This window comes from Eschrichtius robustus, chromosome 3 (assembly GCF_028021215.1).
Source record: "Eschrichtius robustus isolate mEscRob2 chromosome 3, mEscRob2.pri, whole genome shotgun sequence".
In the NCBI taxonomy this organism is placed as follows: Eukaryota; Metazoa; Chordata; class Mammalia; order Artiodactyla; family Eschrichtiidae; genus Eschrichtius; species Eschrichtius robustus.
The window spans coordinates 127,207,679-127,219,691 of NC_090826.1; the positions used below are offsets into that span (position 1 = coordinate 127,207,679).

Genomic DNA, 12,013 nt, shown 5'->3' on the forward strand with positions numbered 1-12,013 from the left:
ATAGATATTAGTTATTAAGAAAAGTAGGTCTCCCATTATGATTTATAAGCTAATAAGTTAACTTAGTTTTTAATAGATCCCCTTCCAGTCATCAGGGCTTTAAGAAATGTTTTACTGAAAAAACAACACATGCCAGGTCAACAATTTCATTTCTCTCTAATCCCTTGCATAAAAAAAAGGACCTAATCTCAGTTCTTTTCTGATCCTTCCCCCAACCAGTCCCAAGTAAGTTTAAAGCATTTTTTCTTAGCCACTGAAGAAATTATCAGGTTCAAACAGCAACTCTGATGAAAGAAGAATAACATGCACTGAATTCTCTTCACTTGCTTTCTAACATCTAACACATTACATAGCAGGGTTTTAAACAACTTAAAACAATAATTTTTTAAATCCAGTTAAACTATTTCAAGAATATCTTCCTCATGACATTAAAAAAAAAGGGAGTAATCTGATGTGTGTGTGTGTGTGTGTGTGTGCGTGTGTGTGTGTGTAAAAGAATCTTTTTTTTTAACCCTTGGATTAATATCATCAAATTTTATTAATTTACCTTTGCAATTCTCAAAAATTTAGCCTCTTCTGAGCCTAATCGTCCCTGTAATATTACAGATTTATTGTTTGTATAAGTGACAATTTAGCTGTAACAGATAAGAACAGTTTCATGACAGCTCAGTATATCAATTAGGAAGGTCTTTTAAGCACACTGTTACTGAGGGCATCCTGGGAAGGGAGGGCCTCCTAATGGGCCAGGCCTGGGAATGCAAAGGAGCATAATATTGGGTTGGCCAAAAAGTTTGTTCAGGTTTTTCCATAACATCTTACAAAAAAACCCGAATGAACTTTTTGGCCAACCCAATAAATAAATCCTGCTCTCCAGGAGCTCACTCTCCTCCGCACATTACTCAGTCTTCACTCTAAGAGCCAGAAGGCAGATTACAGAGATAAATTCCCAATGCAGGTCTTTGAAAGCAGATGGAGCCCCTTCTCCAGCAGCACTGCATTCCCAGGAGACTAGGCCTTCGGGAAGGGGCAGAGGGGATCATGGAGACGGTAGGAAGAACAGGCAGGGCCAGAGACGTCGCTACTTCTTTCTCTCTCCTGGCCTTGGAGGTTTCTCTCTTTTCTCTCCTGGATTTTAGATGTCTGTCCCTCTCCCTCTCTCTTGGTCCTGGATTTCTTTCTCTCCCTCTCTACCTCTAAACTTTGGACAGCTTTCTTTCCTAGGGAAATAAAAGGATATTTAAGAAAATAGAGAATGCAAAGGAAAATAAGGCCAACAGTGTAAAAAAGGATCACAAAACAGAACTGAAGTTGGTACTTACTGATATGGTATTGACTAAAGTTTCTAACTCCTTCCCTTGTTTAAGAAATTAGAACTAACACAGTATGGAGTCAGTCACATCTTCATACAGCAATGCATACTGCATCTAGACATGAGCACAGTGTGGCAGCAAGCACATCTCACTGAGGGAGAAGACATGTGGGCCTCTGAGTACTTCCCAACCTAGCTTCCTCATCTATAAAATTTGCAGATAAGACTAGATTGGTGGCTCACAAACATTTTCCTTTTTTTTTTCACCAGAACCTACAATAAGAACTACAATTTCCACTAGAACCAATACACACACATACACCCTCCACAACGGAAAAAAAGTTCCATGAAACAATCCTTATCCTAGAATGTGCAATGTACTAATATTTGACACTGTTTTTAAAAGCTAGTTGCTATTCACAATTTAGAGTTCATAATCCACCCATGGGTCCCAACATCAGTTTCAGAAACACTGGTCTTACAAAAATCCAAAGTCTCCTTCAGCTCGAAGAGTTTATGATTTCATACCACATAGGGCTTATATGATCTGGCCTCAGGCTACCTCTCAACCACATTTCTGCCACTCTCTCCCTCACTCTCTCTGCTCCAATCTTACTGGCCTTCTTGCTGGTCCCTGGACAGAGCAAGCAGGCTCCCACCTCAGAATCTTTGCCCTTGCTCTTCCCTCTGCCTGGACTACTCGTTATTAGGGCTCTCTACAGTGTCACTTCATTCACCTCTCTGCTCATATGTCAGCAATCTAGAGAGGCTTCCCTGACCATCCAACTAAATACCACCTCCTTCTACTTTCTTCAATCTCTTCTCCCATAATCTAACTTTTCCATAGCACTTATCAATAATTAACACTGTATTACATGTTTGTTTATTGTGTGACTTCCCACCCCCAGAAATTTTAGCTCCATAAGGGTAGGACTTTGTCAGTCATTGCTATATATCCTGGGTGCCTAGAACAGTGCCTGGTATATAATAGGAACTTAAAAGTAATTGTTGAATGAATGAATGAATCTAGAGTTCCCTCTCAGAATACAACAGGCTACTGTTTGAGACTCAGAATTCTAGATTTTCTCTGGTGGTAAATAGCCCTTGATCAAAAAGAGTTCTCCACTCCTGGTCTTTACCAAAGGGACTAGCAGGGAAATTCAGCGGAAAGTTAACTTCCCTTCTTTTCAACTACCCTTTCAGAGCATTGTTATTCTTCCTTGAATGTCTGTGCTTCTCTGCTCTCTACTGATTTTGATATTCCTCCTCACATGCAATTCCTATCTCTAAAGGACATGATGAATTAGTTAACAATCTTAAATGCCTTAAAACATGGGAAATATTACGTAAATATCAGGCACTATCATTATTAAACCTGCAGCTGTGCAATGCTTCTGTCAGGTGCTAAAATGAAAAAAGAAAGTGAAGAAGGGGAGGGAAACCAGAGTAACTGGAGGTGCTACTTTAGGTTGAGTGGACTAGGAAGGCCTCTCCCACGAGGTGTCAGGTAAGCATCGGAAGAAGTGAAGAAGCATTTCGGGCAAAGGGAATAGTAACTGTGGCTGAAGTCCATGTAATTCTGGGGGAAAAAAAGATGTAAACTTTTAAAGATGTATATCTCAAAAGGTTAAATCAAAAAGAATCTGCTTTAAAATCATATTAATAAGCACACCTCAAGTACTTCCCAATAGTCACCAGATGTGTGTGTCTTGTGCCCACTTACAAGTCACCCAAAGGGACATCTGGGTCAATAGGCAAAAGTGTGCAAAAGAAAGAGAAAAGAAAAACATTTGTTAAGTAGGCTGAAGCTTGAACAATGAACCACAGTGACACTTTCCTACTGTTTCCAAATGCCTTCTAGTAAATTTAAGGAATCGATGTTGACATTAGCATGCTAAGTTTAATTTGGGATTTATATATATTCAAAGTTGAAGAAAATGTGAAACTCAGTGAATGAAAAATAACACAGAAAAAGCTGTAAAGTTAACTAATCTTGTTTTTAATTAACACTCCTACATAGTGATTAGTCTCTCCTCTCTGTTCCTACATTCAGTAGGTCTCTATTTTAACACCTGTCAATAACAACAGTAGTGGCAACAGCTAACATTTATTGGATGCTTACAATGTATAAAGCATTAAGCTAAGCACTTTATCTCTTTTAATCATAACAATATTCCTATGAGGGAGTTAGTATTATTATCATGTTCATTTTACAAATGAGGAAATTGAATTTCTCTAAGTTAGTAGTACAATGTTACAATGTATCATGTTTCTCTCTTCCCTGCCTTCCCTCTTCCCCCAAGATTGTGAGCTCCTTAAAAGAAAGAGCTAGTCTTATTCATCTTTGTATCTCAGATTTATGGCATGTAGCAGGAACCCAACAGTAGGGCAGAAGGATGAGTACAAGAGGCTCTGCCCCACCTCTACGTAACTTCTTAGTATTTCAATTTTGGTTCTAAAAATGTTCTAGTGATGCATGCCTCGACCTATGTGTGTACTGATAGTCAAGATAAATTCTCAAGGCCATTACTAGATTTTAAATGGAAATTCTGGGGAAAAGTGAGCATATTATTATAGGATCCATTCTCCCTTTGGAGATAAAATTTTTAATTATTTAATTATGAAAAATACTCAAATACCTAAGATATACAAATATTCGCCTTTCAGAGATTTGGGCAGATACAGTAAAATTCAAAAAACTACTTAAACAGCGAGATGGTTTAACATAAATGATAGACCTGTACTTGCCACTAGATGGAGGGATTTTCCATTTTTCCAAAGCCCTATTTCTGAGCCTCTGTAGCAAGAAACAGATTAGGCCTTAAAAGGGCTCCTTTATATTTTCACAATCAAATTATTGAATAATAAAATTTCAAGACTACCAGTAATAAAAGCAAATAAAACTTAGCTCCCAGCTAATCCACTTAAGCTTGGCAGAAATTCATGGATCTCAAGATCTAATACTTACTAAACACACATCAGACATGCTTAGCTGTCTCCTCCCAAAAGGACATGAGAGTTATTGAAACTGGTTGCAAGAACTATTCCTGCCATCTCCCATCCCCTCCCTTTTCCCTGACCTTTTACTGCTTCCTTAGGAAAATGAATCTCTAATAGAAATTGAGAAAGATGCTATTTAATATACTGATATAAAAGTAAATTTTTAAATCCACAAAATTGGACAATAACATCACTAACCTCAAATACTTATTTCTGAAACTTGTTTTAGATTTTAATCACCTTCCATTCTCCCCAACCATCTCTTCTCATTAGGTAGTCGTTTGGTTAACATGAAAATAATAAATTTCATATGTATAGTACATTACAGTTTATAAATTATTTTCACATACATTACCTCATTTGATCCTCACAAAATATGAACAGAAATTATCATTCTGATTTTATGGATGAGAAAACAATTGCCCAGAAAGATTACATGTCACACAGTAAATAAGTGCTGAAACCAATACTACAATAAGGATTGAAAATTTTTGATTTCTAGCTCTAGACCAGTTCCCTTGTACTACAATCAGCTGCTGCTTCAAAACAGACAAGAGAGGACTGGATAATCTGTCTTTGAATAATAGTTTAGAAAAGGTTACTCCTATCTTCATCAGTATATACAGTCAATACATTTTGAATTGTAACAATTTATGAAAGATGTGAAATAATAATTAGAGAAATATTTTGGATAAGTATTAAAGCATTTTTCACCTATAGAAAATTAGTGATTTATAATCTTTCTCTCTCAATATACTGGGTAAAGAAAGTGAAAGAGTTCGAATCCATCGTTACATGTATGTATTAAATGTATAGAAATATCAGGTTAGAGATTAGAAGAAACAGGCACCATGGCACACTGCTGGTAGTGTACAAACGGGTAAAACTTTCTGGAGGTAATTTGGCAGTGCATATCAAAAAGATTTAAAAATGCACATGGCCTCTCACCCAGTTATTCTATTTCTAATTTATTCTAAGAAGATAACTATGATGTGAGTTAAAATGTGTCTGCAAAAATACGTTTATTATGGTGTTAAAAGACCAAATTAATAAATAGATTGGTTAAACCAGTTTAAATGAAAGAATATAACGTAGTTCTTAAAACTGATCTGGAAAAATGTATAAGACATATTAAGTGAAAAAAATTTGTAAACAATGTATGCAATAGGATCACATTTTAAAAGAGATACATACATCTGTGTGTGTGTGTATATATATATATATACACACGTGTGTGTGTGACTGAGATAATATTCTAAAATATTAATACTGATTGTATATAGTCAGTGATATTACAGATGAATTCAATTATACTTTTTCACTTAGCTATTTTCAAATCTCCGAAAATGACTACATTTCTACAACAGAATAAGTTAAATATTATATATATAAATTAAATATATATTTTATATGTTTTGATATATTATGTATTACCTGTATTTTATATATTACATAAATATATAAAATGCATATAGCATATATATGTTTAACTTGTACCACAACTATGGAAAACAAAGAATGAAATTTAAATTTACATATGTCAGAAAACCCTGGAGCCATTATGCATGTCTATGGAAATACATTTTAAAGAATAAAGCAACATGAAGAATGAACAGCACATAGGATGAGTCAGGAGAGATAACAATAGCAACATAATTAGACAAAGTGCCTAGTATCAGAAAATAAACTTGAATTGAGCAGTACATTTTAATAGCAACAATTTCTCACATCTACTTAATAGAAAGTCTTAAAATACCAACTTTTGGAAGTGAAGTAGCTTAGATAGTTTTTGCAGGAAAATGAATATAAGGTTCATAGGAAATGTTGGAGATACTTCTGGAGAACAAGGGACTTCAATCTTATGCTATAGACCCATTAAGAAAGGTATCAGGTGAAATCACAGCAGAACACATAATATCCCTAATATCCATGTAGAAACTATGATGCATAGCCACCTGGAATGGGGGGCTCTGCCTGATGCATCTTAGAGAAGATATTATGGAAACAAAAGGTCCAGTAAAGGGCAATTAAATGATGAAAAGGCAATTATAAGGGAAGAAATTAGTCTCTAATCTTCAAATATAAGAGCAGGATGAAAAAAAACTTTCTTTCCAAAGTTTACAAGATCATAAATGTTACAGATGAAAATAGGCACTGAAAGACCAAACTAATATGGCTAGCATTTAAATAAGTCCAGATCCAAGGAAAATAAAATATTTTGATGGAACAGGAAAAATGTATGAGAAACATTATCCTATTGCATTTAGAATGAAATCCAACATCCTTCCCTTCCTGCCTTTTGTGACAACATGGATGCAACTTGAGGGCATTATACTAAGTAAAATAAATCAGACAGAGAAAGACAAATACTGTATGATATCACTAATATGTGGAATCTAAAAAGCCAGACTTATAGAAACAGAGAGTAGAATGGTGAGTACCAGGAGCTGGGGGAAGGGGGAAATGGGGAGGTATTGGTCAAAGGATCCAAACATCCAGTTAGAAGATAAATAAGTTTTGGGGATCTAATGTATATAGCACGGTTATTATAGTTAACAATGCTGTATTACATACTTGAAGGTGCTAGAAGAATAGATTTTTTTTCCTCCAAAAGGATATTAGCATGTTTAATAGCATTCTCTTATTACATTTCATTATTCATGGCCAGTCCCTGAATCAGGGGCTGGTCAATGTACAATGTAAACAGAAGGATACAATAGTGGCAACATTTTTTAATTCAATTTTTTGTTATACAGGTCATACCCGAATTCACTTCACTTGATAAAAAAATAAAACCACTGCAGTTCAGACTCAAATTCCCTTTGATCAGCTCCCCAAATCCAAAACTCTCCCCTAAACACAGAGGTGACCACTGTTACCAGCTTGTCTATATATTTGCCTAATATTTCCATAGAGAATACATAGTACTATCACATGGGTTTGTATTTTGCTGTTTTGGTTTTTTTTTTACATACATTGGAAACTACAAATATTCTGCAACCAATTCTGCAACTAAATTCACTAAAAATATTCTTATCTAAGTTGGTACATATAGATCTATAACAATCTCCTTAAATGTTACATAATATTCCCAGCATGGACACATCATGGTTTACTTAGCCATCTCCCTATTGACAGACATTTAGGTAGTCTCTCATTACAAACAGCCCTGTCAAAGGCTGGAGACTTCAACCTGGTCTGCCTGGTCCTACGTTCCTACCCCTTGCAAACAAGAAGATTTATCATTTACACTGTGTTAAGTGCACAAAATAGCAAAAGTGTCCTTAGGAACATTTTATAACAAATTTATAGTAATTTTTTTTTCAAAATCCTAGATCCCACTACGATGATTTCTTTTTTTTTTTTCTGTTTGTTTTTGGCTTTTTTAAAATATACAATTGACATATATAACATTATATTACTTTCAGGTGCACAATGTAATGATTTAGTATTAGTATATATTGCAAAATGATCACCACAATAAGTCTAAATAACACCCATCACCATATATGGTTACAAAATTTCTTCTTATGAGAACTGTTAAGGTCTACTCACCTAGTGACTTTCAAATATGCAATAGAGCATTATTAACTATTGTCACCATGCTGTCCATTATATGCCCATGACATTTATTTTATAACCAGAAGTTTATACCTTTTGACCACCTTCATCCTTTTCACCGACCCCTCCACCACTCTGCCTCTGGCAACCACCAATCTGTTCTAAGAGAGTAGATCTTAAATGTTCGCATCACAGAAAAGAAACGGTAATTATCTAAGAGATGGAGGCAATCATTTTGTAATAGATAAGTGTATCAAATTAACACATTGTACATCTTAAACTTACACAGTGTTATATGTCAATTATACCTCAATAAAGCTAGGGGAAAAAAAGAAAGGATGGGGGATAAAAAGGCAGAAAAAAGACAGGAAAAAACATAAAGAGCTACAAAAGACAGGAAAAAAGATAAAGAGGAAAATTAAGGCATTATATTAACCAGTTGCTATGCAGTTTTGCAAATACAACTGCTAAAGAAGAATATAACAAGCTCTAGACTGCATTCGTAATAAAATATATAGGGGAAAATGTTTAAGTTTCAGGTTTTTATTTTAGTCTCTATACTTTCTGATTCAGTTGTAGTAAATAAAATCCTGCCTAGCTTTCAAACTTTAGTTCCTCCAAGTTAGCAGTTCAAGTAACAAAAGGAATTCTGGATGGGGAAGAAGCACGCGGCAAGACAGTAAACCCATTTAGAAAAAAATTTATAAAGTTGAAAACTGAAAAACAATTCATGGAATAAAATCCTGTTCTTTATTCAGCGATCATGAAACTCTCTTTGAAGGCTGTTTTAAAACAACGCCAACTTTGAGACATTTATTTAGTCTAATTCTTGTGGAAGATAGTTGATCATCTTTAAAGGCCTTATACTAGCAGTTCATCTTGGGTAACAGTATTCAAATCAATGCTCTATTTTAGAAGATATATAACATTCATATCTCTTTATTAATCAGAAGAGTCTTGGAATTATCATCTCTATTCTCTGCATGCACAAAAGTAAATAAATTGATGACTCTATTATATTCTTTATCTTAAACAGCATGCATGTGAGACATCCTTAGCTACGGCTGCCTATCTCTGCTTCACAAGATACAGGTGATGCTAGAATTTGAAGCCAGAACCCAATTCCGGTGCTAGAAACTAGAACTGTAACAAACCAGATGCAGATGATTTAATTGCAATGACCAGGAAGCCACACCAGCAGAGCAAACAAACTCCATCCTCAGCTGCTTATGGAGACCATCAGCTTTGATTGAGTACAGATGCCCATGGCCAGACTGAACACGGAGAAAGGACATCCATTTCTCTCTTTTTCTAAAGGCCTACTCTTTCTTATAAAGGACTGACAGCAACTGACATAAGAGAAAGATTTGGATGCAGAAAGAAATTTGAAAATCCAACTCTACGCAATTTTAGGCTTTCACTAAATTCAGAGTTTATACTGCCACACAGTAAGATTGTCACTAGGTCAAAGGAGGAAGAAGAAATCTGCATGCCTTGAGATTTCAACTATTTTGCCGTTTAAAGTGTGTCTTGCTCAAAGTACATTTTACCTTGAACTTTGTGGATCACAAGTGTCACAGTAAGAAAGATATTCTGCATCATAACCCAGTACACATAACACACATACAATTTAAAACAAAAGTTTCATGAAAGCGACCCTTACTATAGGCAATATGGTAATGTCTATTTCACGTGTCTTCTTTTTTAATGCTGGCTACATACCACAAATTAACTTCATGACCGAATAATGGGTCACAACTATAGTTTCAAAAACACTGCTGTAGTACATGCACGTGGTCTGCCCTTTACCTACCTCTCTACCGGAATCTCACACTCCACCATAGCCCCCCGACTGCTGCCACCCACACACCACCTCATAATCTATCAAAAATAGTGATTCTTTTTTCACATTAAGCCATAAGATCAGTGCCTGCAATACTCGAAGCTCTTTTGATCTTTTTGCTAGTGCTGCCTAGAACCCTTCCCTCAGATCATCGCACTTTATCACTCAGGCTTCAAGACAAAAGTCTCTTCCTCCGACGAGCCTTCACTGACCACGCAATTTCTCAAAGAGCCACCACACACAACTCGAGCCAGGACAGAGGGTGCGAGGAGGAGTTCACTGCTCTTAGGGTTGTTGGGGAGTCTGAATGACAGGCACCAAAAAAACAGTATTACACAAATATCTGAGTGCCTGCCATGATATAAGCAATAGTAGTGAACATAAGAAAGATCCATTCCTCTAACAGTTCACAGTTTAGCAAGTGTGACAAATCTATGAGCAAATAATTTCGACTGAATATGGTAAGTACAAGTTTGAGGGGCCTTTGCGGTAACCAGGTAGAGATGTCCAGGAAGCAACTAGGCCTTAACAGGTCTGAGATGAAACTGAAATTCAAGAATGAATGCTTAGGCATTAGTAGAACTCTTGTGTGTGGATGAAATCAGCCAAGGAAAATGTATAGACTAAGAAGTGAAATTAATTAAGGAGTGAGTCCCAGAAAATGACATTTTAAAAACAGGCAAAGCCAGTGGAAAAAAAGAGGGAATGAATAACCATGAGCTTCAGTTGTCAGCAAGGCTAAATAAAATAAATTTTGAGAAGAAATTACTGGACTTGGCACTTAAAAGGCCGTTCGAAATTTAAGCAAGAATGACTTCATGAAGCCATTAGAGAGGAATTCAGACAACAGAGTGTTGAGAACGCAAGTGACAGAGCAGAATTTGATACAAATGGAAGCACTATGCTTTCCAGCAGTTTACTGATAGATTGATGGGAGGACTGGATAAACACAGGAAGGGGAAGGGCTTTTGTTTTATTTCATTTTCTTAAGATGTATGACTTGAACACTGAGGAGAAGGAAATGGAGAGGAAGAGGCTGAAAGCACAGGAAAGAAGAACTATAACCTGAAGCAAAAGTCTTGTAAGGAATGGGAGGGAATAAGATTTAGGGCAAAGATGGAAGCATTATCCTTCAACCCCTGTTTCTATCAACTAGAAACACAAGACTGAATGATGGGTAAAAAATATAGATCAATATATAGGTTAGGGCATGAGGTTAAAGAAATTGACTGTTAGACTCTGTCATCTGCTTAGAATGGAGCGGAAGGGACAGGGTTTGTAAAGTGAAGGTGTGGAAAGGGCTCAGAAGGAAAAGGGCAGCAGAAGATTGGAGTAATAAAATGGATTGCTGAGTAGTATTGGAGAAGGGGTGGTGGGTGGGTCTCTGTTAAGTTCATAGCTATACTCATCTGACAATAGTCATCTCTCTATCCTCCAGTTCCTTACCTGTGTTTAAAATATTTGGTAATTAAGTGAATTAACTAGAACCCTGGTGTTTTCAAACACGTGACTGAATTAAAATTATCTACAGGCGTTTTTAAAATGCAAATACGGAGCCCCATTCCTATTTATTCAGAATTTCTGGGGGTGAGGCTCTAGCAAGTGAATATTCCAGAAGTGATCACCAAGTGATCTTGAGGGGCATTCCTGGTAAAAAGCACGGACCTAGAAGGTAATCAACTGGCTAGAAGAGAGCTAATGCAAAATACAGCTATTACTATATGGCCCTTAGACAGGGTGTGGGACAGTACTCGGCCACTCAAGAAAGCAAAGATTTCAGGAACTAGGGAGGTTCGGATCAGTAATGAGAAAGTTATACACACACCACAACATACTATTAAATGAAGCGCGTTAAGGTGAAGCTGGGAGCTTGAAAAAAAAAATGCAATGATGAAAAATGAAAACATTTTAAATGTTTGTTCGAAATAATCTCTCACCTCAGACTATTAGATTCAGTGTCTTACACCTAAACTTTCTGTCATATTACTCTCGAGGCTTAGCAGTACCAAAGTGGAATTCAGAGTGCTACAAGAAATAGGGAAAGAGAGGAAATTGCAGGGACTGCTCATGGAAAGGGAGAAAGAGATACGGGGTGAAGGCAGATGGGACGCGGACGCCTCTCAGTGCCCAGACAACCAAGGACCTGGGACGCGGAGTAAAGAAGACCCCGGAGCCGTTCTGGCCTCGCCTGGCACTCACCATCACCTCAGGATCTCAGCACAAGGAAACAGGTATGGTTGCGACAGGAAAGTAAACCACCAACACCAACGCCGGGTAACTCTGGCAACAGAGCTCCACCT

General features: G+C 36.6%; 1 protein-coding gene across 3 annotated transcripts in view; it reads right to left on the reverse strand.

Moving 5' to 3' along the window:
* NME7 (NME/NM23 family member 7) overlaps positions 1 to 12,001 on the reverse strand; it is a 243,231-nt gene extending 231,230 nt beyond the window's left edge. For all 3 annotated transcript variants that reach the window (XM_068541210.1, XM_068541209.1, XM_068541212.1), the window contains exon 1: positions 11,913 to 12,001. In XM_068541210.1, coding sequence (XP_068397311.1) covers positions 11,913 to 11,915 — 3 coding nt within the window. In that variant the 5' untranslated portion in view covers positions 11,916 to 12,001. The remainder of the gene's footprint in view (positions 1 to 11,912) is intronic.
* Positions 12,002 to 12,013: the final 12 nt, after the last annotated feature.